Consider the following 24504-nt stretch of genomic DNA (forward strand, 5'->3'; position numbering starts at 1 on the left):
TTTTTGTTTTTGTTTTTGTTTTTGTTTTTGTTTTATGTTTTATTTATTTTTGAGCGAGAGAAAGCGTGAGTGGAGGAGGGGAAGAGAGCGAGGGAGACTCAGAATCTGAAGCAAGCTCCAGGCTCTGAGCTGTTAGCACAGAGCCTGACATTGGGCTCAAACCCACGAACCGTGAGATCAGGATTTGAGCCAACGTCAGACACTTAACTGACTGAGCCACCCAGGCGCCCAATCTTCCCGGTCCTTTGGTGCAGCCACAAAAGTCAGATGGACATGCAAGTTATTGGAGTAGATACAGTTCCAGCAAGGCAGGGTGCTGGGTTGCCTCATTGTTCTTCCCTCTGCTTAACCTTCTGCAGGCATGCCGTGCAACTTAATGTCACTGCCACCCAGCAGCTCTTGCTTATGGCCAGTCAGATGCCAAAGCTTGAAGCCTTCATACATATCTCTACAGCCTTTTCAAATTGTAACCTGAAGCACATCGATGAAGTCATCTATCCATGCCCTGTGGAGCCAAAAAAAATCATCGACTCCATGGAGTAAGTTGGGTCAGATGAGGGGGGTCAAGAGGTGGGCAGATAGCTGTTCTCTCTGCTTCTTTGTAGTCATTCATTAATGAGGTAACAAAGTGAGTCATCCTTGAAACTGCATGCTTTGAAAAGGTGCTTGTTTCCTCTCCCCTGTCCCTGCTATTCCTGTTATTTCCAGGGTGGGGAAGTATAGAGGTTGGTGGTGGGGGGTGGGGAGGAAGGCCAGACATAGATAAATCCCACAGAAAAGTTTTGTTAAGTAGTTTAGGATTGCAAGAGGCACTTGGGAATGCTTTCCGTAGAGGTGGTTTCTCACTTCTTAATGAGCTTGCATGGTCACTAGAGAAAAGTAGAGCAGATAGTATGAAAGTGCAGAAGAAAGTCAGACCTACAGGGGTTCTGCAGCTTTATATCTGTGTGACCTTAAGTAGGTTCCTTGGCCTCTCTGAGCCTTAGTTCCTTCATTTGCGAAGTGGGGCTAACAACAATGCCCATCTTGTAGCGATGATGAAGTGAGTTCTATGAAGCAGTTGCACTAGAGTGTTGAATAGCAGTTAATCGGTTAATAAAGAAGAACTAATAGGTAAGCAGAAATCCTCCCAGATCTGGCAGAAATTGCCCATCTTTTGGTCTATTAGGCCCAGATACACTTTCCTTATTGTCCTATTGAGAAGGAAAAATAGCATTTGTCTCTCCTTGCCTGCTAATAGGAACCACTTTCTTCTTAGGACGTGACCATGGTCTCAGAATAAGTACATTTTTGTCTTCTGTGTCTTCTTTATTCTGTCCAGTTTACCAAGTTTACCTTGTTTAAAAAAACAAAACAAACCAACTCTGCAAAAAAAAAGTAATACATCAGAGAAAATAGACTATTTCACAGTGAAGTTTGTCAGATTTTAATTTCATATAATACTGGTATTTCTATTTAAGATATACTTTTTAAAATGAAGCTTAGCTAAATCAAGAGTTCATTCCCTTCAGGGCAAACATTTTTATCTCCTACAGCTCTGAGAATAGATATTTTTACCTGTCATTTTAAAATATCCAGGACAAAGAAGAATGAAAGTCATCTAAAGGACCCAGAGGTTACCTAAAGTCGCTAATAAGCGATGATTTGCTTAACTGGTGCAAAGGAACCTTCTGAGTCCAGAGCTTGTCGGGATGGCTGGAGAAAAGATGCTCCGACACCCAGAGTCGGTATATGAGAGCAGATCGGACAGAATCGAATTGTCTGTCAGTGTTTTCGGACAGAATCGAATTGTCTGTCAGTCAGCTGCCCTCTACAGTGCTGTCTCTTGTTAAACGTGGTGCTTACGTATTTGCTGCACCCACGAAAGGGGCAGACCTGCTTTGATTCCAGACTCGACTGCTGAGACTCCAGAGGCCCACTCCACTGTTGACCTGTCCAGGCCCCTGACAGATCACAGCACGATGTGAGGCAGCACTGAAAGTCTCGGAGAGTTTGCCAGAGAAAAGAGATAGGGAATGAGATTCAGTTCCTCCCCAGAAAGGGGCTCCTCCAGGTGCTCCATAGCACTTCCTCCCTCCCAAGCTGTGTCCAGACACTTTATACCCCTAGATTTTATTTTTTTTTAATTTTTTTTAACGTTTATTTATTTTTGAGACAGAGAGAGCAGAGCATGAACGGGGGAGGGTCAGAGAGAGAGGGAGAGACAGGGTCTGAAACAGACTCCAGACTCTGAGCAGTCAGCACAGAGCCCGACGCGGGGCTCGAACTCACAGACCGCGAGATCACGACCTGAGCCGAAGTCGGACGCTTAACCGACTGAGCCACCCAGGCGCCCCTATAACCCTAGATTTTAAACAAGAATAAACTCATCTCCCAGAAGAGGAGTTGATTTATCTTCAGGTGTTCAGCACTTTCCATCCTTCCCCACTATCCATCCCCTGGTAAAGGCAGGTAATTGCTACCTGATTTATGATCAAACTGTAATTGACATTTGTACAAAATTTATGTCTCTCTGTCATGTAATGCTCTCCAAGGTGTATAATTATTCTTAAAAATAGGCAGCCAAACAGAACTAAAAATGAAATAACTTTTGTCTCCACAGAGTACATTTTGCATGCACTTAAGGAACCAAGGTTTGTTTTTTTGTTTGTGTGTTTGTTTTTTAAACAGGGAAAAGTCATAAGCGCACATGATTCACTCACAGTGTTACATTCAGGACCACATTCCACCATCATCTCCGGCAGCCCTCCCTTGCCACATTGAAGTAGTCTGTCCTCTCCCTCATACCTCTCTGCCTTGGCTCATGACGGTTCTGTTTCTGGAAACTACTTGCACCTCTGCTTCCCTGGTTAATTCCTACTCAGACATCAGAGCTCTCCCCTGGAAGCCATTGCACTGAGGCGGCCTCCTCTGGAGTTGCCGTCGTCCCCCGTGTCCATCTTTATCATTGCTCTTACAAGGGTTATTCTAAATAGCTGGTTATTTATCTGTGTTCTCTCTTGTGCAGTGAGTTTCGCAAAGGAAGAGAATGTCTCTTGTTTCTTCTTGCTTTCATTGCCAGCTCTTGGTAGGGACTCAAATATTTGCTGAATGAAATGAAATTTTGTTGATGGAATGAGATGACCATTTTCACATGTCCTGGCTGACGTTTGTTTGCTTGTTTGCTCGTTTAGACAAACGTGAGAATAGATGGCAGAATTCCATAGCAAACTTAAATTTGGGGATGTGAAGTCCTATGTGTAAAACACCTGTATGCCCATATCTTATCCCTATTTCTGACAACCCATTTTTTCTTCTTTTTAAAAAATGTTTCTTTATTTTGAGAGAGAGATAGTGCAAGTGTGTGCAAGCAGGGGAGGGGCAGAGGGAGATGGGGAGAATCTTAAGCAGGCTCCACGCTCAGCACAGAGGACATCGCGGGGCTGTATCTCGTGACCTTGAGATCATGATCTGAGCTGAAACCAAGAGGTGGATGCTTAACCAACTGAGCTACCCAGGCGCCCCAGCCACATTTGAATAATAACTGAAATTAGGAGTTGATGCTTCTTATTAGTATGACAAACATGGCCATTAACAGCATTAAACAATGGGCTGTTCTCTCTCTTCTACCTGCTGGTGTCCTCTGCCCTTGTCCCAACTACCACAGACACTTGGTCATGGAATTGTGCCACCATTCTTACTCATGTCCCTGCCTTTATATTTCTAGCTTCTAAAGTTGGTCGTATTTACCTTTAGAAACTCATGTGCACGACTAGATCAGGGATTGCCAATGAAATTCCAGTTTTCCAGAATAACAGCTTACGTAGAATTTTTTTTAAGTTTATTTATTTTGAGAGGGAGAGCATACATGAGGGAGTGCTAGCCCCAGGAAGGGGCAGAGAGAGAGGTAGAGAGAATGGGGGAGAGAGGATCCCAAGCAGGCTCTGCACTAATGCGGGGCTCGATCTCACCAACTACGAGATCATGACCTGAGCAGAAATCAAGAGTCGGATGCTTAACCAACCGAGCCACCCAGGTGCCCTTAGAATGTTTATTGTAAAAATGCACGTGACTGACCAGAAAAGATAGGGCTTTGGAATTGGTGCTTTCCATATTTTTCAGGCCAAGTTACCACCTCGTAGGGGAGACAGAAGAAAAGGATTTTTGCACCTGTATAACAACTTGAAATAACTAGAGTCGGGAACTAGAAAAGTGGATCCATAAATATTTACTGCTTTATATAGCATACTTAAAACAGTCTAGTAAATATGCATTAAGAAGGGAAGGACAGCTATGAATCATCACTGAGCAATTATTTTGAGTAAAGACACTTTAACAGACATTCAGTTCCTGACCACAATATTCTAGGGTTGATATTATCATTACTGCTGTACTAATAAAGGAACAAAAGCTCAGAAAGGCTAAGTAACTCTTCAGAAGTCTCTCAGCTAATAAGTCACAGAGACACCATTTTTCTCCATGGCCACATGATTCTGGTCACATGGCTGCAGTCTTTTCGGTACACCCACATATTTGGCAGTGTAAGAGATTAAAAGGTGCTTTCTTAAAATATAGACCGTGTTCTCATGGAGCTCATAATAAAACACAAGACAAAACAGGGTAGAATTATATATGGAGTGTGGTAGAGGAAGTAGGACATATTAAGTTTGATGGAGTTGGCGGAGGTAGAAAGGCTCTGTAAACACAGGCAGGCATAGGACACAGACTTGGAAGAGGAGGGCACATACCAGGCACGGCCACTGGAGCAGGAAAACCGGGCGCATGTTTGGGATATGGCTGTCAGTCCACTTCGGCCGCACGTGTGTTACATGTAGGGAAGCTGCTAGAGGTCAAGCTGGGAAGATGTCTGGGGCCATACTGAGATTTTGAGTACCATGTAGAGGATTGTACTTAATTCTGTAGGCACTGGGGATACACCAAAGGAAGGTCGTGTGTGTGTGTGTGTGTGTGTGTGTGTGTGTGTGTGTGTGTGTGTGTGGACTGGGGTGGCTTTGGTTATTTGTTCCATTTTGTTTTAATCAAAAAAAGACTTTGATGAAAGTGGGCTTTAGGCACATTAATATGGTCATGGGGGCAGGGGGATAGGTCCACATGGGCAGTCACCAAAGGCAGGGAGAGCCATCACTGGCCATGGAGAGGGGAGGAGAGGGGTCCTAGGACTGGAGAGGGGCAACAGATATAAAAAAACACCCCTGTATCTGGGGAGAGAAAAACCAATAGGACATGGCAACTGCTTCACACATGTGCTTGCACATGCCTGTCGGGTCAGCCATCAGATCCGGACACCCACGTCTGTCACGGACGGCTTCTGTCTCCGGTGCCAGGGATTTAATTCTCTTAAAGTTCAATTCTACTGAAATTTTTACTCCAAGAAGCAATGCCTTTTCGAAACCTAATACCAAATCATTCAAGTCTTAAACTTGTGGAGTGGTGCTCTTTTAAATTGGCGATTTCCCACTTTGCCTGACCCTAAGACTCACCACTCCACTTGTTAAAAACAAAGATTATCAAACTGTCACCCCTAAAGACTGATTTAGTGGTTGTAAGACGGTACCCAGGGATCTGAACTTCTGTCAGAGGCCCCACCTAAGTCTTACCGGTGAGCAGGCAAGTTTGGGAAATCATGCCTCGGAGTGCTTTTTCATTCAACAGCTCCATTGGACATGGGGTCAGTCATGTTCCAGCCATCAAATCACCTCTGCTCCCCTACTCTCCTCACTTTGTCTTTCCATTCCTAGATGCTTTACTTGATGACAGGTTCCAGATAGATTTGCACCTACTAAACATCACACTATTGAAGTCACCTGGCCTCTAGAAGCACAGCTAATCTGCCATGTGCTTTTTGATCAGACACTGAGAGCAAGCAGCTGTGACAAATATGAAGGGAAGTCAGAGGTCGGAAAGTAGTTTTGCCTTGGTGCCGAAGAACATATTGTTAACACTAAGAAAGTTTATTCCAGGGAAAAGGAAAACACTAATTTTAATATTTGTGGGTTTATTGTCAGGATTGCATGGCCTTATGATGGCATCTAAGCAGCTGACCAAAAAAAAAAAAAAAAAAAAAAAAAATCCCTGCAAATTCTGTGTAGTTTTAATGTTACCGGGCTTTAAATACAATCCAGAGCAGGGTTACACTGTTTCCTAAACAAAATGAATACTTTTCATATTATCCGACCACTGGAGGCCAGAATAGGTACTCAGGAAAAGTTTAGCGGGAAATGCGGAGGCCAGTTCACCAGGAGCATTAGGCACAGATCTACCCGTCTCCCAGTAAAAAGTTTACATTTACTCTGAAGCCAACTCTGCCAAGTTGAAGTTGGTCGACATTTAGTCTTTCAGTTCTTCAACACTTTTCATCACTGCCAACTGGAATTTTTAACTCCCAATTTTGCTTCCTACTCTACAAATCCGTCTCCTTTCTTCCCTTCCCACGATCTCCCTACAGCCCCACCTCCTTCTGTGTTCACTCGTTCGCTCTTATCACCGTCCATCTCAGCTCCCCAAACACTAAGCAGAACACACACTGGCCAATCAAGACTGCCATGTGGGGAGAGCCCTCATTGACTGAATAAGGTACCTGGAAGCAGAAGGGGACTGGATACAGGGAGAAGAAACAAAATCCCTGCTCTCTTGGACTCCTTAAAAAGTGGGGAAACTGACACATGAGCAAGTGCATACAGAATGATAGTTGCAATGATCAAGGGAAGAACATAATTCAGATGAGAGGGGAGAAGGAACATCACCAGGAGGCAACAGACAGCTTCACCTGATACACCCTTGTCTTGCCCTGCTTGTTGTGTAAGAAACCTAGGAGGAAAGATGCACATTCCTCTTGCTCTTTCACTTGGTAAATACATCAGTCGTGAAATTACTGAGAGTAGGAGAAAGCTTCAATAAATCTCAAGCCCCGCAAAAGATAGTAATATTTAGAGGAAATTGTATGTACGTTGCTTTCTGAGAATCAATAGCCTTTTGCTTCTTTTGAAGCAAATTTAAGTAGATGTTTATCGGGGCGGTTCAGTCGGTTAAGTGTCCAACTTCGGCTCATCATGACCTCACGGTTTGTGACTCCGAGCCCTGCGTGGGGCTCTGTGCTGACAGCTCAGAGCCTGGAGCCTGCTTCCGATTCTGTGTCTCTCTCTCTCTCTGCCCCTGCCCGGTTCTCACTCTGTCTCTCTCTCAAAAATAAACATTAGAAACAAAATTAAGTAGAAGTTTATTTTTTAAAGTTTTTTTAAGTTTATTTACTTTGAGAAAGAGAGAGAAAGTGGGGGAGGAGCAGAAAGAGAGGGAGAGGAAGAGAATCCCATACAGGCTGTGCACTAGCAGCCTGGAGCCTGACAGGGCTTGAACTCATGAACTGCGAGATTGTGAACTGAGCTGAAATCAAGAGTCGGATGCTCAACCTACTGAGCCAGCCAAGCAACCCAGCAATTTAAGTAGAAGTTTAGAATCTAGGCCCTATGGGTTCAAAACATCTTAGGTACACTGAAGAGCATTTGGTTAATTTTAGAAATGTACTTTTATTTATAGAGTGTCTTTTTTTCCCATGCTGTCTTATTTACTATTTTAAAAACAAATTGAGAACAACCAGCAGCAAATCAGACTTTGGTAAAAAAGAGCATGAACTGATTATATGTCCCCAAAAGGGTATCACACAATATATATCTGTGCTTGTTACATCAGTGTCCGCTTTGAACTCAGGAAGTGCCTGGATGAGATAAGTGAGGGACTGTTTGGTTGTATTAGAAAAGGTATTTTGGGGGGCGCCTGGGTGGCTCAGTCTGTTGGGCGTCCAACTTCGGCTCAGGTCATGATCTCACAGCTTGTGGGTTCAAGCCCCACATCGGGCTCTGTGCTGACAGCTCAGAGCCTGGAGCGTGTTTCAGATTCTGTGTCTCCCTCCCTCTCTTCCTTTTCCCCACTCACGCTCTGTCTCTCTCTGTGTGAAAAATAAATAAACATTAAAAAAAAAATTAGAAAAGGTATTTTGGGGCGCCTGGGTGGCTCAATCGTTTAAGCATCTGACTTCAGCTCAGGTCCTGATCTCAGGGTTCATGAGTTCAAGCCCCGTGTCAGGCTCTCTGCTGTCGGTTAGCTCAGAGCCTGCTTCAGATCCTCTGTACCCCTAGCTCTCTGCCCCTCCCCCACTTATACAGTCTCGCGCTCTCTCTTCTAAGTAAACATTTAAAAAATACTTCAAAATTAAACAGAAAAGTTATTTTATTATTTTTTAGGTTTATTTATATTGAGAGAGCGAGAAAGAGAGAACTAGCAGGGGAGGGGCAGAGAGAGAGAGAGAAAGAGGGAATCCCAAGCAGGCTCTGTACTGTCAGTGCAGAGTCTGGCACGAGGCTCCATCTCATGAACCGTGAGATCATGACCTGAGCCGGAATCAAGAGTCAGATGCCTAACTGACTGAGGCACCCAGGCGCCCAAGAAAAGGTATTTCAAAACCAACTATTACCACTGTAGACACATGCTCCTTGGTGGTTGTCCCCAAAATCAACATGTCTTCGGTTTCTTGGCTCCTTTGTTTTATCAAATGGCTTTAAGTGCAGTTGCGAATATTCCTGTTCGTTCTCATGATATCCCAAGAATTTAGAACAGATGAAATTATTGCCATTTTTCACAAGTAAAAAGATCGATACTATAGAATAGAAAATGATATTATGGAACACAGGCAGAGCTATGACTAGTAGAGGGAGGCCATTTACAGGGCACTGCAACTTCTGCAGTTGTGTTCTTAGAAACCTACACAACCAGCACTTTCGCAGATAAGCTAACTCACCAAAGCCTCCAAGTATTACCCTTGCCATGCACACTAACATCAGTGACAACAGCTGGTGCCAGCCATGTGACGTATAATCCTAGCTCATGGCCGGGTTCTGATTTTTCATAGATTTTTTTCTTTACAACCTTCTTGAAATCAGGCTGTATTTCCTCCAACACAGTTTTTGAAGCCTCTGTATGTTTGCAGGTGAAACAAAAGGGTCTTAGGTCAGTTAACCCCCTGTTGACCATCAAATAAGATGAGGTAAAGGTAACATTAACATAAAATGGAGAGGTGCCTGCATCATCCCACAAGCTTTAGCCCAACCATCAGGTGGCTATATAATTGGAAAATCTTCTGGTTTTCTAAGTATTTGGAGTTGTTTTTATTCTGGGAACTTCTCGACCTTTGCCTATTTAATTTATTTTTTTTTAAATTTTTTTTTTCAACGTTTATTTATTTTGGGGACAGAGAGAGACAGAGCATGAACGGGGGAGGGGCAGAGAGAGAGGGAGACACAGAATCGGAAACAGGCTACAGGCTCTGAGCCATCAGCCCAGAGCCTGACGCGGGGCTCGAACTCCCGGACCGCAAGATCGTGACCTGGCTGAAGTCGGACGCTTAACCGACTGCGCCACCCAGGCGCCCCTGCCTATTTAATTTAAATCAAAAGGCATTTGAGTAACTAGCAAACACTCAGCACTAATAGCAGCAAAGCAAGGAAAACCAAAAACATTACAGACACTCCAATATCCAATGAGAGGTGTTAAAATTGAGAGTTGTTTTTCTGAAGTATTGGCATAAGCACATCTTAAATGCTCAATAATTTGTCATGGGAGCAAAGCGGTAACAGCTAAGATTTCCCTATAATCAAAATAGTATGACTGAGCTCAGTCCTTTAAGATAGGAATAAATGTACCAAACACACGGATTATAAAAATCACACTAGCATATTTAGGTAGCCTAATTTTTTTAAGTGTACTTATTTTGAGAGAGAGCAACAGCAGAGGGGCAGAGAGGGAGAGAGAGAGTCCCAACCAGCTCAGCCCAATGAGGGGCTCCATCTCACGACCCATCATAACCTGAGCCGATACCAAGAGTCAGATGCTTAACCGGCTGAGCCACTCAGACACCCCTTAGGTAGCCTAATTTTTAAAACTGTATTATATCAAATGTTTAACCAAATAGACCTTCCAATTAAGAGAAACGTTAAATATTTAATTGATGATTTTATTGCTTTCTCTGAGAAGCACAGATAGACTTTGGGATTATCAAAATAGTTCTGACATCTTTAAAAAAGAGATTAGGCTGATATCATGGTAACTCAGTTATTCATGATACTTGTCTTTCTGTAAGTACAGGTATTCAATAATCACTCTGTTAAAGTGGCTTCAGCGTACTATAATCACTCCACTTGACAGACTATTCATAGTTACTAGAGCACTTCAAAATTCATGCAAAATCTCTGGAAATAATTATCAAGCTATTACCATAGACTGCAAATAGAGCTCCAAAATGCATTTCATAGATTTGCTAAAACACATTGTAAGTCTGCCAAATGTAGTTGCTTTTATTTGTTAAGGCATTGAACACAATTTTAAAAGCAAAAAGCTGAAGGTTGCAAGATCAGTGCACTCGGTGTTAATTGGACAACACTGAATGAGTGGGGCTGCCACGGAAGCACCCTGGATGCGAGCCTCTCAACTCTGTGAATACAGAACGTGCCATGCTCCTGGGGGGTGACTGGAGCTCACAAATATGCTCCTGGATGAACTTGTGAACCGGTTGGAGAGGAAGTAATTGGTGATAATTAGAGATCAAACATAATAAAGCTGTAGATTGTATCGCTGCTGAATTTATCGATCTGAGTGGAAGGAAGCAGGATTCAACTGATGGGATTGGGCTTAGCAGTGCAGAGCAAAGAGTTCATTCAGCGCACAGGATTTGGATACCCACTCAACTTGGATATCTTGCAACTGTTCTGAATTCTAGAACTCAAGCGAGAAATGGAAAGTGTTGTTTGATTGTGTCTCACAGGGCTTGTTTTGGGGAACTTTTCTTTTTCTCTCTTTCTTTCTTTCTTCTTTCTTTTTCTTTTCTTTCTTTTTTTGGTCTATTGTCTAACACATGTTGCTAGAATTCTTTTGTACTCTGACTACCCTCAGGTGGTTAGACGATGCTATTATTGATGAGATCACACCCAAGCTGATTGGGGATCGGCCCAATACTTACACATACACCAAGGCCTTGGGAGAAATGGTGGTGCAACAAGAGAGTGGGAACCTAAACATTGCCATCATAAGGCCGTCCATTGTGGGAGCAACCTGGCAGGAGCCTTTCCCGGTAAGCCCACTCACCTGGATTCCAGATTCCTTGCTTTGCTTCCAAACCAGCATCCTTCTCACCCAATTACTTTCTGATGTTCTCTCCCTCTCTCTCTCTCTCTCTCTCTGCCTCTCTCTTCTCAGAATATGTAGCTGAGTGCAGCAAATCGAACATGAACCCATTGTACTAGGACAAAATTCCATGTTTGGTTCAGGATCTGTCCAGTATGATGCTCCTCTGGGAGCCTAGACTTGGCTGGAGATCTTAAATTCACTTCTTGTTAACCCTAGTGTAAAAATTCCATGGGAGATAGTTTTAGTTCTTGGCTTTCCCTCTATAGTTTAAATATACCAGAATGTTCTTGATGTCCAAACTGGTAGTATTACAACTGCCAGGGCAAATAAGAATCACAAAGTTCACAGAAGGTTCTCAGGGTAGGAATAATAATTTTTGTGTCTGTATACTGCAATATCCTTTTGAAAGTACACTAAATTATAGCATCTTTTTTGAAGCAATTTTGTGAAGCTTTAGGGCCCCCCAAATTTGAGCTGTAGTACTTACTGACAATGGAGCCTTTTAAGTGGTCTCATCTATAAAACTGGGCTAATACTGTTTTAGCCCAATACTGGACCCACTTTGGAGAGTCAACCAAATGAGACAATGTATGAGGAGTGTTTGTTTAGTGTAGTGCCTGGTCCCTAGTAGAAGACTCAACAATCCCTTCATCTTCTCTTTTCTGTCTCGTCTCCTATTTTCCACACACACTTTGACTTTTACATATAAAGAAACAGACAGAATAAGGTCAACTGACTTGCTTTTAGGGCTTAGGAGACAAACTCAGAAAGACATTTTCCTCTAACTGCTCCTGAGCATATTCTCCCTGTTAACATCTCTAAGCAAGCTAATACAAGTGGAGTTTGGACACATGACTTCTCATTTTTGAGAACTGGATAATTCCTACAAGTCATGTTTGATTTGTAGTGTTCCCCTGGAGAATTAAAATCAGGACTGAGGTGGAGAAAAATGATGGTTAATAAATGGATTGGCAGGTTATGATATTAAGACAAGGTGCAATTTAGCCTGTAAGAGGTCATAAAACAATTTGAAATTCTCCATGACTCCTCCAGAATGCTGGCAGAATCTTAATTCTTGCACAAGTGCAGAAATATCCAGTGCTTTGCCACTGATCTTTGTTTCTGGTCTTAGAAAAACTGGCTTAGACTGTTCTATCAGCCAGGGTCTCAGTGCTCTTTTTTGAAATTTATTAAGATCAGACTGCAGATGTTACAGATATATTATGATTTTCTGACATGTGTAACCAATAGAGATCTTTTTTTCTTTTAGGGTTGGGTTGATAACTTAAATGGACCTAGTGGACTCATTATTGCGGTATGTATAACACTGTAGAAACAACTACTTGAAATGTAGTGGAGGAATGGTAAGGAAATGCTTAGTGTTGCTTTGGCTTCATTGATCCAAAACCATAAATGTTACTTTATTATTATCGAAGCAACTTAATCTCAGTTTTGCTGATTGGAAAATAGAGGCAGGATGAAATTACTTCTATTGTTTGTAGATTTTATTATCAGGAAAACAGAGGTCCTGTGATATCAATTACGATTTAGGAGTTATTTTTGGAAAAATCTGAGCATCAAGGACCATGTCTGTATTTCCCTTTGATTACCACAAGATGGGAGTGTTTCCTCCTTTTTCCTCTTTATTAATAGTGTGAATTAGTACACCAAAGGGGATGCAATAAACGTCACATTCCCAAAGATTAAATTTTTTATTATAATACACATATAAGAGTTTGTGTGTGGATAGAAATTTTATGTATGTATATATATATATACACAATATGTATGTGTATATGTATATACATGTATATATGTATATATGTGTGTATGTATATATACATATATGTATGTGTATATACATATATGTATGTATATATGCATATACACATATATGTATGTATATATGTATGTATATATATACATACATCAATAACTGGTGCTCAACAGATACAAGAAAGAGAACCACCCACTGGAGCAAATTTTTCACATGTAAAAATTGATGACTTTAGTAAATACTTTTCACCAATGATCCTCTCACAGACAAGTAGAAATGTCAGTGGTGCCTGTAAGTCATCATCAGTGGGTTTCTCCCTGCATTGAAGGCTGATGTGGTTGACATGAGCTGTGACCTAGTTCACAGTTCACGCTGAAACACTGTAAGACCAGAACCATTACTCTACTCTTTAGGACAATGAATAGGAATTCAATTCTCTCCCTGAATTTAAATCTTATTAGAAACCTCATGCTTCAGGGGCGCCTGGGTGGCGCAGTCGGTTAAGCGTCCGACTTCAGCCAGGTCACGATCTCGCGGTCCCGGAGTTCGAGCCCCACGTCAGGCTCTGGGCTGATGGCTCAGAGCCTGGAGCCTGTTTCCGATTCTGTGTCTCCCTCTCTCTCTGCCCCTCCCCCGTTCATGCTCTCTCTCTGTCCCAAAAATAAATAAACGTTGAAAAAAAAAAATTAAAAAAAAAAAAAAAAGAAACCTCATGCTTCAGGTTATTTCTGTTCTTCTCAGAGCTAGATCCAACGTGAACTAACATATAAGAGAGTGAATTGTGACTACCTGTCAAAGACAGGGACAGTGAACTTCCTTCTGATTTCTTTATTTTTCTAGCAGCCCCTCTCTTTTTGTTCTCTACCTGTCTTCAATTCTCTCTTCTTTAAAGCTTAGTTGGGGTGAATATTTGGTAACTTAGAACATAATTATTTTAACATGACCCTAAAATGAATTTCTTTATATTATTTATAAATCAGGAGCGCCTGGGTGGCGCAGTCGGTTAAGCGTCCGACTTCAGCCAGGTCACGATCTCGCGGTCTGTGAGTTTGAGCCCCGCGTCAGGCTCTGGGCTGATGGCTCAGAGCCTGGAGCCTGTTTCCGATTCTGTGTCTCCCTCTCTCTCTGCCCCCCCCCCCCCCCGTTCATGCTCTGTCTCTCTCTGTCCCAAAAATAAATAAACGTTGAAAAAAAATTTTTATATTATTTATAAATCATATTTATTCTGATTTTCTAAATTTTTTAAAACTGATTTCTTACATCCAAAGGAAGAGGAATCAGTTACAAGAAAATAAAAATGAGGAACTTAAGAAAAGAAAATGCTAACCATTGCAAATCGATGCTAGAAATATGCAGGGTATCAATAACTTCATAAAATCAAGAAACATGACTATTTATTAACTGACTTATTTGTTGGCATGACTTATTTATTAATGTTAATAATTCCCAATTCTTACATCTACATAAGATCAGTGATCTGTGAACTAAGATACTTAACACTTAACAAAAAGTGGTGGCCCTTTCCTAAGTAATAAAAAAGTTTTTGTGGAATGGTAGAAATTTATTAATTTTTTTAAAAAGTTTATTTATTTTGAGGAGGGGGAGAAGGGGCAGAGAGAGAGAGAGAGAGAGAGAGAATCCCAAGCAGGCTCCACAGTGTCAGCACAGAGCCTGATGCAGGGCTTGAACTCACGAACCATGAGATCATGACTTGAGCCAAAAACCAAGAGTTGGATGCTTCACCAACTGAGCCACCCAGGTGCCCCTAATTTTTAAAAGTGTTTCTTAAACCTTTAGTGTCTACTATTGTTTGTAAGCTACTAGGCACTAGCAGAAAATGACATCATTTAAGAAATGGTATACTAGTAATAGCGGGAAATTTGGGAAACCTTAATTCTTAAAATATCTCATGGATTAATTATTAAATGTGAAAAAACTGTTGGTGTTTATTAACTAGATATACTAACCTCTCACAAATCTGAGGAACTGCACTCTCTAAAGGGACCTTAGGACTACTATGGAAATGCTGGCATTTGAGGCGAACTTGGCTGGGGGGTTGGGTAGGCTGAGAAAAGTCAGCCTTAGCACAATAACCCAGTCAGCAGCGAGTCAGTGCTAACTGTTGTAACTAGCGGTATTAGTATTAGCCCCAATTATTACTTAAACCTATTTTATGTTCTTTTTTCCTGTGCAGGCCGGGAAAGGGTTTCTCCGGTCCATAAGAGCTACTCCGATGGCAGTGGCAGATTTAATTCCAGTTGATACAGTTGTCAATCTCACCTTGGCCGTAGGATGGTACACAGCAGTTCACAGGTGTGCATGCATAAGCCAGCTTGCAGAGCTTTGACGAGGAGGAGGGTGAATATGTTAGGCTTATTGTATGCATTTGATTGCAGAAGGCCCCAAATGTGAAAGAGGATTTGTTTTAATATTTTAGAGTTTCAAATATGCCATCATGTATGCATGGAGGTGTTTTATAAATACTGATGTGTATTTTGATCATAAAGTAACAAACTCTTTAAATCCTTTAACCATAAAATTGATAACCAAAAAGAGTTTTTCCTCCTATTCGGTAATTTAAAATACAGCTTCCTTTTTCAAGGCAAAGGAGATAAAAGTGGGTGAAATGAGGGCATCTTTTATATTTTATAGAACTGCTCACTTCCTGATAAATGCCAAAATCTCAGATCACCATATGGGGGCTATTTCCTAGTACCAAAAAAAAAAAAAAAAAAAAAAAAAACCACGGTTGTTTATATATTTGGCTTTGATAGTAAATGACAAACAGAATTAAAATTTTCTTATTTGAAGTCAGCCATTTAGATGTTTTTCAATCCAGCAGGGCTTAACTGAATTTAGGAGAAAACATAGCCTATATTTTGCCCAGTAACCATGTCCAGAAGTAAGGAATGTGACCCGCTTTCTCATTGTCATGGTACCTCCATTTGCTGCTTAAATACATCAACCTTTGTGAGCTCTCTGTGTGCACATGCACAAACACCCATATTTCCCTAGTCCTCTTCCATTTTGCTTTTTTACCCAAAGAAGGAACAAAAGATGGAAGTGTTGCTTTCATTATGGAAACTACTGAAACAATCTTGTTTAAATGTTATTTTTCCTTATATTTTTTCCATTAGTCTTTCATTTAGTTGTATTTATTTAATTTTTATTTCATTTTTCAGACCTAAGTCAACATTAATCTACCACTGTACGTCTGGTAACTTCAATCCTTGTAACTGGGGCAAAATGGGTAAGTGTCTATAGAGATGTAACTACCTACCTATTAGTGTCTGCCCTCACACTGTGAATGTCTACCACAGGGGTAGGGGGTGGGGATGGACAAAATGTGTTCTGGAGCTTGGAGTCAAATGGGAGAAAAAGAAAAAAAATAAGCAAAAAAGATAAAATAATTAGAAATTATAAATGTGTAAGAGTTAACTAGAATGTACTATGGTACATCAAAGGGAGTCAGTGGAATATCTACATGATTGTAAGCAATAAGGGGTTCACTGGCTACAAAGATTTTAAAAATCAAGAAAACTGAGCAAAAGTCAGCAATGATAAGTAATGTCCATGATGAAATATTCCTGCTGGGGCAGCTGCTCCCATGTGCATATCCCTTGCCTCCTTGCTCCCCCACTGAGACTGTGAAATGATCAATGACCAAGTAGATTTAGAAAAGTTCAATACTACTAACTTTTGTTACTGAGTCAGCAATACTCTTCATTGATTTATACAGTGAGCCTTACATGTGACCTTGAAAGTATCTTGTTGAAGCAATTAATCCTGCATGTAAAAGAAAATTAGCTAACCAATCTTGTCCTCCTTTGTCAATTTAGGAGTTGTCTTGCAAATATCTGAAACTTTTAGAAGATCTAACTTTGTTTAGATACTAGATATAGAAAAAATCAAATGAACTTCATTTGTTAGAATCTGATTCCCAATTCAGAACACTCTGCTATGCTATTGTTTGCAAAGTTGTTACTTCAGTAAAAATGAAATGATCTACTATCATCAAAGTTCTTCAGATCATATATCCAGTTCTTTAGATCATGTATCTAAATAACTCTGAACATATTTGGAAATAAATCTCCTCTACGTCAGTAACAGAATTATGATATCACTTATAAAAGTGGCATTCGTAGAAGCAAACCAGATATCTTAGGCTCTTAAATAAAACATGGAAATTACATTTCTGAAATTTACAAGTCTTCCTCCGTGCTGAAACTTATTATCTCTTATTTATCAAATTATACAATATCACAGTTGAAAGTAATCTTAAAAATAATCTAGTGGCCTTGCTTTATTTTACATATGCGGCCCCTGGAGAATAAAAGATCTATTCAAATTCATATGGAGGCTGGTACCCAAAATAGAAGTAGAAGATGCGTCTCTTGACTCTCCCCAGTGGTCAGTAACCACTTCACTAGTGATTCTTAAAAGTGATTATGACTCCCTCTGGGAGGAGAAGAGTCCAGATTCCTGGGCCAGATATTTCTTGAGAATCTTTTCTGTGTAAGGTATATATATTTTATATAGATTTCCAGGTAATCTTGTTTGAGGAGGACAATAGTCATATCACCATAAGAATTGGTATCATTATAATTGAAAAATGAACTTAGGCATAGCCTTTGAAAATTTTACATACATAAAATAAATATTGAATTTGAATTAGTTTTTTTTTAGTAATTATTTTACAACTGTACATTAAAAGTTTTTAACTAGGTTTTATCTACATAACAATGTAAAAAATTGTGAAAAAAAAGTCTGGAGACAAGAGTGGACGATTGAGTCTGGATATTCCTAGAGAAGCAGAAATATCCAAGAAGTAAAAGACTGGTATTTAAAGTGAACCAGTATAAGGGAATCCTGCCTTGATATTCTCTATTTTACTTAAACTTTATGAAGCTTTAAGTAACCCTTTATAGGGGCGCCTGGGTGTCTCAGGTGTCTCAGTCGGTTAAGCGTGCGACTTTGGCTCAGGTCATGATCTCGCGGTTCCTGAGTTTGTGCCCCGCGTTGGGCTCTGTGCTGACAGCTCAGAGCCTGGAGCCTGCTCCGGATTCTGTGTGTCTCTCTCTGCCCCTCCCTCACTCGCTCGCTTGCTCTCTCTCTCTCTCTCAAAAATAAACATTAAAATTTTTTTCTAAAAGGTAACCCTTTTTAAAGGTTTAAGTAAAATGTGAAGAAACTTTCCTGATGGTTCTGCAAGTAACAATCCAGCCTAGGAAATAAAGCCTTCAGGTTCTGTCTTGGGGCTTTCAGAATAGACTAGATATCCTTGGAACCAATGATGGATTTAAGTTTTTCTGAACAGTTCTTCACTGTATTGACTAGAACTATTATTTCCCCAAGAAGTTGCTTTTAGTGTAAGGTTTCAAGAAAAGGACCCACTTTGTAACCCATTCTCATTGTTTGATTTTTGCAGGTGACGTCTTGCCTGGCATAAATAACCTTAATATTGTCTCAGATTGATTCTTGACTCTACACAGCAAATCATTAGTCTTTATCATTTTGACCCATTGCAACCTCAACTACAGTGGGCTTATATGTGCCTGGACTTAGTGCTCTATTCTTTCCACAGGATTCCAAGTCTTGGCAACCTTTGAAAAAGTCCCATTTGAGAGAGCTTTTAGGAGGCCGAATGCGGACTTCACAACCAATACCATCACAAGCCAGTACTGGAATGCAGTCAGCCACCGAGCCCCTGCCATCATCTACGACTTCTATCTACGGCTCACAGGAAGGAAGCCCAGGTAAGAAGCTGAAGTCAATTGCTTTAAGAGTGTTGCCGCATGGAAAATTAGGATCCCAAAGTCCTTAGCCCTCCTTTCATCTGGGGATCAAAAGTGATAACTAAATCATACACACACACACACACACACACACACACACACGTATGTATATATTTGGGGACAAAATCAAAGCAGTAGTAGTGAGAAGCCCCAGAGGGACTCCTACCTTAAAAATCCTCTCTCATAATAATGGAAGTTCAATATTGAAGAACTTGGTGAATTCAGCAAGTAATCATCCACCAAAAGGAAAGCAACTGAGACTCTAAGTCTGGGGTTTTCTAAATTGTTAGGTAATATTAAAATAATGATAACAGCCTCACTTACACACACACACACACACACACACACACGGAATGATGTGGGATGATCTCATTTTCATTCTCACAACCCAGAGAGGATATTCTCGGTATGCCAGTTTTACAAATAGGATGTAGAAGCTTCGGGGAAGAATTTAAAGTAGACTCCAAGTGACAGAATAAAGATCTGGAGAAACCTGAACCAGATTTACTGCCACCTAGAGGTGAGTAAAGAAATAAAGGGAACAAGGTAGAATGAAATGTGTGGATGCTGAGGCAGCTGTGTCACCATCTAGCTGTGTGACATAGGACGTATCCCTTTCTCTCACTTAAACTCTGTGTCTTGAATATTGTCTCTCAAGAGTCATAATTATAAGCACCAAAGGCAATTGCTGCAAGCAAGAATCAGGAGCATGAATAGCATTGCCTTCTGTTCTAGTCTCTCTACAGGAGGAAGCCTCTCTCAGTGTGTTGAATTTCCATCCTTCTTAGCAGTGCAAATGACTAAAACTTAGGCAATGTCACTTTTATCCAAATTTTCAGAGACCCAATTTAGAGCTGATAACTCAATAATCATCAGCTTTTTCTTGAGCAAGGTGAAAAGGAGACATTGTGGCTATGGAGAAAATATTTGCATAGGGCTTTTTTTTTTATTAGTTATTTTGAGAGAGAGCGCACACGCATGTGAGCAGGGAAGGGGCAAAGAGGGAGAATTCCAAGCAGGCTCCGTGCTGTCAGCATGGAGCCTGACATGGGGTTGAACTCACCAACCTTAGGATCATGATCTGAGCCAAAATCAAGATCGGGTGCTTAACCGACTGAGCCACCCAAGCACCCCATGTATGGGGCTTATTAAATAAAGATGGGAAAAGAAGAAAACCCTATTGTAGGCAGAAATGCTGAAGATTTTAACACAGATCAGGGTTGAAAGAAGACCTGCAGAAAGAGCAAAGTTTCATAAGCAGAAAAGAGAAACAGGAGAAAGGGACCTAATAAAAATCTTTATGAATTTTGTTTGTGAGAAATTAAACTAATATTTGTGGGAAATGGGTAGGTTTGTTTGGTCACAGGTATTTTAGGAAATAATCTTTATGGCAGAAAATGCCAGAATCCTTTGAGATCCTTTCCCTTCCCAGGTGTGTGTGTGTATAATCTTTTACGCACTTACAACCATATATAGACATGCATAAATATAGTTTTGCATTGAGGTGTGTGTGTGTGTGTGTGCAAATCAGGCCTGCAAATTTTCTAACTTTTTTCACTAATGGCCCATGAAAATCAAAGTCATTCTGCCTACTGGTGTCCTTTTAACTCTACCAAACAATGCGGTCATGAGTATCAGTGCACACCCATTTTTTTAGAACATGCCACTGGGTCAGGAAGCTGAGGAGTGTGATTGCTGGATTGGAGGATGTCTCTGAGTTTTGTGACTACTGCCAGGCTGCCCTAAAGGAAGGCTCTGTCAGTTTGACAATTGGCACTATCACATCAGCGCATGAGGGTAAAAATTTGTTTTTTCTTACCCTCATCACTACTTTGCCAAAAATCAATCTTTTGAATCGTCAAACTAATGATAATGATTGGCATCTCTCGTTCCTTTGATTTGCAGTCCCGATTGCTGGAGGGGCTGGGCTTTTCTGTGGTCATTGGGCATTCAGTATTTCTCCTGAGTTGTCTGCCTGTTTCTCACCTGTTTTTCTTAGGTTGTCCTTATTAATTTACAGAAACTCCTATGTATGTGTGTAAACTTATATTTAATATATTTTTCCCAAGTCACTTTCTTATCTCACACCTTCAATTATTAAACTTTTTCTAATACAAGGGGACTACATATAGTGTAGGTCTTAATAGCATGGAGTTCAAAGTATAACTTGCAGATTTAAATACTGGCTTCACCAAATTAGCCATATGAGTCCTATCTCTAATACTTAACTGCCTCACCTATAAAAAGGGACAGTTAACATACTTATTTTATACTATTTATATGAGGGCACAGCATATAGCAATCACTATTATTACTAAAGAAGTTTCAGATTTTTACATGAATCACTCTTTTCCTTTATGGCTTTCACATTTTATGTGTTACGAAGACCTTCTCTACCTAAAAGTAAGAAATGTATTCTTTCTTTAAAAAAATTATGCTGATATAGTTCTGTACATAGGATATCATTGTACAAGGATCATTTTCAAAAATTAAATTTATTAAAATCACATCAATTCCATCAGAATTGTAGAATGGATAAAGATGGTCATTATTAGGTCTGCTATAGCAGAATATCATAGACTGGGAGGCTTACAAGTAACAGTTTATTTCTCACAGTTCTGGAGACTGGGCAGTGTAAGATCAAGATGCTAGTGGACTCAGCATCTGCTGAGGGCCTGGTTCCTAGACAGCCATCTCTCTCTCTCTCTCTCTCTCGTGTCCTCACTAGCTGGAAAGTCCGAGGGAGAGAGAGAGGCACTAATCACCTCCCAAGTCTTCTCCTCCAAATACTATCACATTGGTGGGAATAGGTTTAAATATATGAATTTGGGGAGGAGGGGCATACAAATAGTCTATAGCAAAAATGTTAGATAATAATAGCTAAATGGAAGGCTACTGTAATGCTGGTACCAGGGAATAATGAGTCTACCCTCTGCCTAAGAATTTCCCATGATACAATGAGAGAAGTCCCTGATAAGTCATTAGGATCTGACCAGAAACAAGACCAAATTCCCAAAACAGTGTAAGTCATTACTGGGTCAACTACAGTAATCACTACTGGCAAAACTGGCCTAAGAGAAATGTTCTACAGGCCAAAGTGATCTGTAGCCAGAAGATCTAGGTTTAAGCGGTAGCTGTGTGAACTTTAAGCTGTTAACCCTTGTGTAAGATTAAGGAAGATAAATAATAATAGATCTTTACTCCCTCACAGATTCCTACTGTGAGGATCAAATAAGATCACATCTGAAAGTTTTCGATAAATTATTGTAAAGTTGAGAAGTTCACACAGCAGAGCTGGTCCAAGTCCTGACCACAGGACTGGAAGATGTGGGCCATCTGAAGTCATGGGACAGAGTGGTGAGATCATAAAAGCATAAGCTTTTTGAGGGTGGTCAAAACTGGGTTTCAATTTTGCCTTTGACACTTAGTATTATCATGGCCACTTCATCTATCTTAAGCTCCTTCTACCCACTCATAAAATGCAGATAAATACCTACCTGACAGATATGAGAATTAGCTGAGGTAGTATTTTTTTTCAAAGTATCAGCACTGTGCCACACAGTAGGTGATCACCTAGTTATTTTCCAATATCTGGCTCGGCTTTTAAAATATCTGCCACTTTTGAGAAAGAGAAGGTAGTAAAGAGGAAGAGGAGGAGGTTGTTTGTATTAAAATGCCTAACAGACTCCATTAGTTTCATCCCCTTCCTTTATTCAACAGAGATAATGTGGAAAGAGAAAAAAAGAATCTGTTTTAATGAAGAAATGGGGGCAAGAAGGAAATTCTCGTTTCTCAAAAAATAATGTGTCCTACATCCTATAGAGTAGCATGGAAGCAGCCATCTGTGGTGTGCTGATATTTGCTTCTACCTGATTTTTACCTCAGGATGACAAAGCTCATGAATCGGCTGCTAAGAACAGTGTCCATGCTGGAGTATTTTGTCAACCGGAGTTGGGAATGGAGCACATACAATACGGAAATGCTGATGTCTGAGCTGAGTCCTGAAGACCAGAGAGTGAGTAGAGTCCTGACAACCATTTGACCTGGAAAGCTGATGGATGAAGAAGTTTTAGTTACATACACAGAATTCTTTTTTGTCTTTTCTGGTCTTCCTTCCTTCCCTTTCCTCCCTCCCTTCTTTCTCTCCCTCCCTCCCTTTTTTTTTTTTTTTGGCTAAGAAAATCCATCAGTATTATTGACACAATGCAGGAAATAAGTTAATGTAGATAAGAGTCCTGGGTTCTCGACTTTGATTAGATCCTCCTGCTATCCTGCAGTCACATTTCACATATTTCGCTTCCATTCCTGTTCACCCTTGGTTTGTCCTCAGCAAATCCTCAGTACCTCTGTATTTTCCCTAAACCCACAGCATAGGACTTCAATGAGAAATCACAATTTCATTCCTCATAAACTCACCCACTGCTCTTGTTAAATCAAGATCATTCTGCATCTCCAAAGCTACAGTTCTTTCCTTCCTTTTTATTATTTTTAAGGTTTATTTTTTAATTTTTAATGTTTATTTTTGAGGGAGAGACAGAGTGCAAGTAGAGGTGGGAAAGAGAGCGAGAGGGAGACACAGAATCCAAAGCAGGCTCTAGGCTCTGAGCTGTTAGCACAGAGCCTGACATGGGGCTTGAACCCACGAGCCATGAGATCATGACCTGAGCCACCCAGGGGCCTCTGTTTATTTTTCAGAGAGTGTGTGCAAGCAGGGGAGGGACAGAGAGAGAAGGGGGAAGAGAGAACCCCAAGCAGGCTCCACACAGCCAGTGCAGAGCCTGACACAGGGCTCAATCCCGCGAACCTCAAGATCATGACCTGAGCCAAAATCAAGAGTTGGACACTTAGCTGACTGAGCCACCCAGGCATCCCTCTTTCCTACTTTTTAAAGCTAACCCCAACTCTTATGTGCATCCCACTAAGACCTCCCTCCATCAGTACTGCCTTCTCTCTAGTACATGTACAGCACATATAGCCTCTATCCCTATAATGATCTATGATAATTCAGATTTTCATTCCTCAAGACAGGCCTTCACATTAATTGCTTAATAGCCATGCCATTTATTTTCTTTACATTAGCTTCTTGGCAGTTATAAATGTTCACTCTTGAAATCTTTGTATATTCTGAAATTCACAAGTATAGAAATCTTGTGTACTTTATACGTTTCCAGTTTGTTTTTTCCTCAGAGAGTCATGTGTTCCCTGAGCATATCCTGAGTTTTCAATTAAATTTTAAAGTTTTCACTCTCTTGGTTGACACTATCTACTAAAACTTTCTGGGGTACCTGGGTGGCTCAGTCAGTTAAGCGTCCGACTCTTGGTTTTGGCTCAAGTCATGATCTCACGGTTTGTGAGTTTGAGCCCTGCATCGGGCTCTGCACTGTCAGTGGGATTCTCTCTCTCTGCCCCTACGCTGTTTATGCTTGCTCACTCACTTGCTGTCTCTCAAAATAAATAAAAGTTTTTCTAATTAAAAAATTTTTTAAAGAAAAAAGCATTTCTCGATTTATCTAGTACTTGACAGCATGTAGAAGAGACCACATCACACTGAGAAGGAAATGCGAGGCTACTGCCAGCCTCACATGCCAGCTATGGGCTTTACTCCTACATACCAGCCTCAGAGTATAATTCAAATCCAAGCCCTAGAATTACTTCGGGTCATGGAACCTAAGGGTTACTTAAAGTCAAACACCATAAATGTTAAATTAAATACACCAGGTGAGATTTAGAGGGATATTTTAACTGAAATCATTGCAGAGC

At 40.7% G+C, this 24504-nt stretch overlaps 1 protein-coding gene across 2 annotated transcripts in view; it reads left to right on the forward strand.

The window, feature by feature from the left end:
* Positions 1-24504, forward strand: part of FAR2 (fatty acyl-CoA reductase 2) — a 154023-nt gene that overhangs the window by 124765 nt on the left and 4754 nt on the right. For both annotated transcript variants that reach the window (XM_043562213.1, XM_043562212.1), the window contains exons 4-10: positions 360-539; positions 10939-11116; positions 12443-12487; positions 15144-15262; positions 16132-16199; positions 18534-18705; positions 22630-22759. In XM_043562213.1, coding sequence (XP_043418148.1) covers positions 360-539; positions 10939-11116; positions 12443-12487; positions 15144-15262; positions 16132-16199; positions 18534-18705; positions 22630-22759 — 892 coding nt within the window. The remainder of the gene's footprint in view (positions 1-359; positions 540-10938; positions 11117-12442; positions 12488-15143; positions 15263-16131; positions 16200-18533; positions 18706-22629; positions 22760-24504) is intronic.

The sequence above is a fragment of the Prionailurus bengalensis genome, chromosome B4 (genome assembly GCF_016509475.1).
Source record: "Prionailurus bengalensis isolate Pbe53 chromosome B4, Fcat_Pben_1.1_paternal_pri, whole genome shotgun sequence".
Lineage (NCBI taxonomy): Eukaryota > Metazoa > Chordata > Mammalia > Carnivora > Felidae > Prionailurus > Prionailurus bengalensis.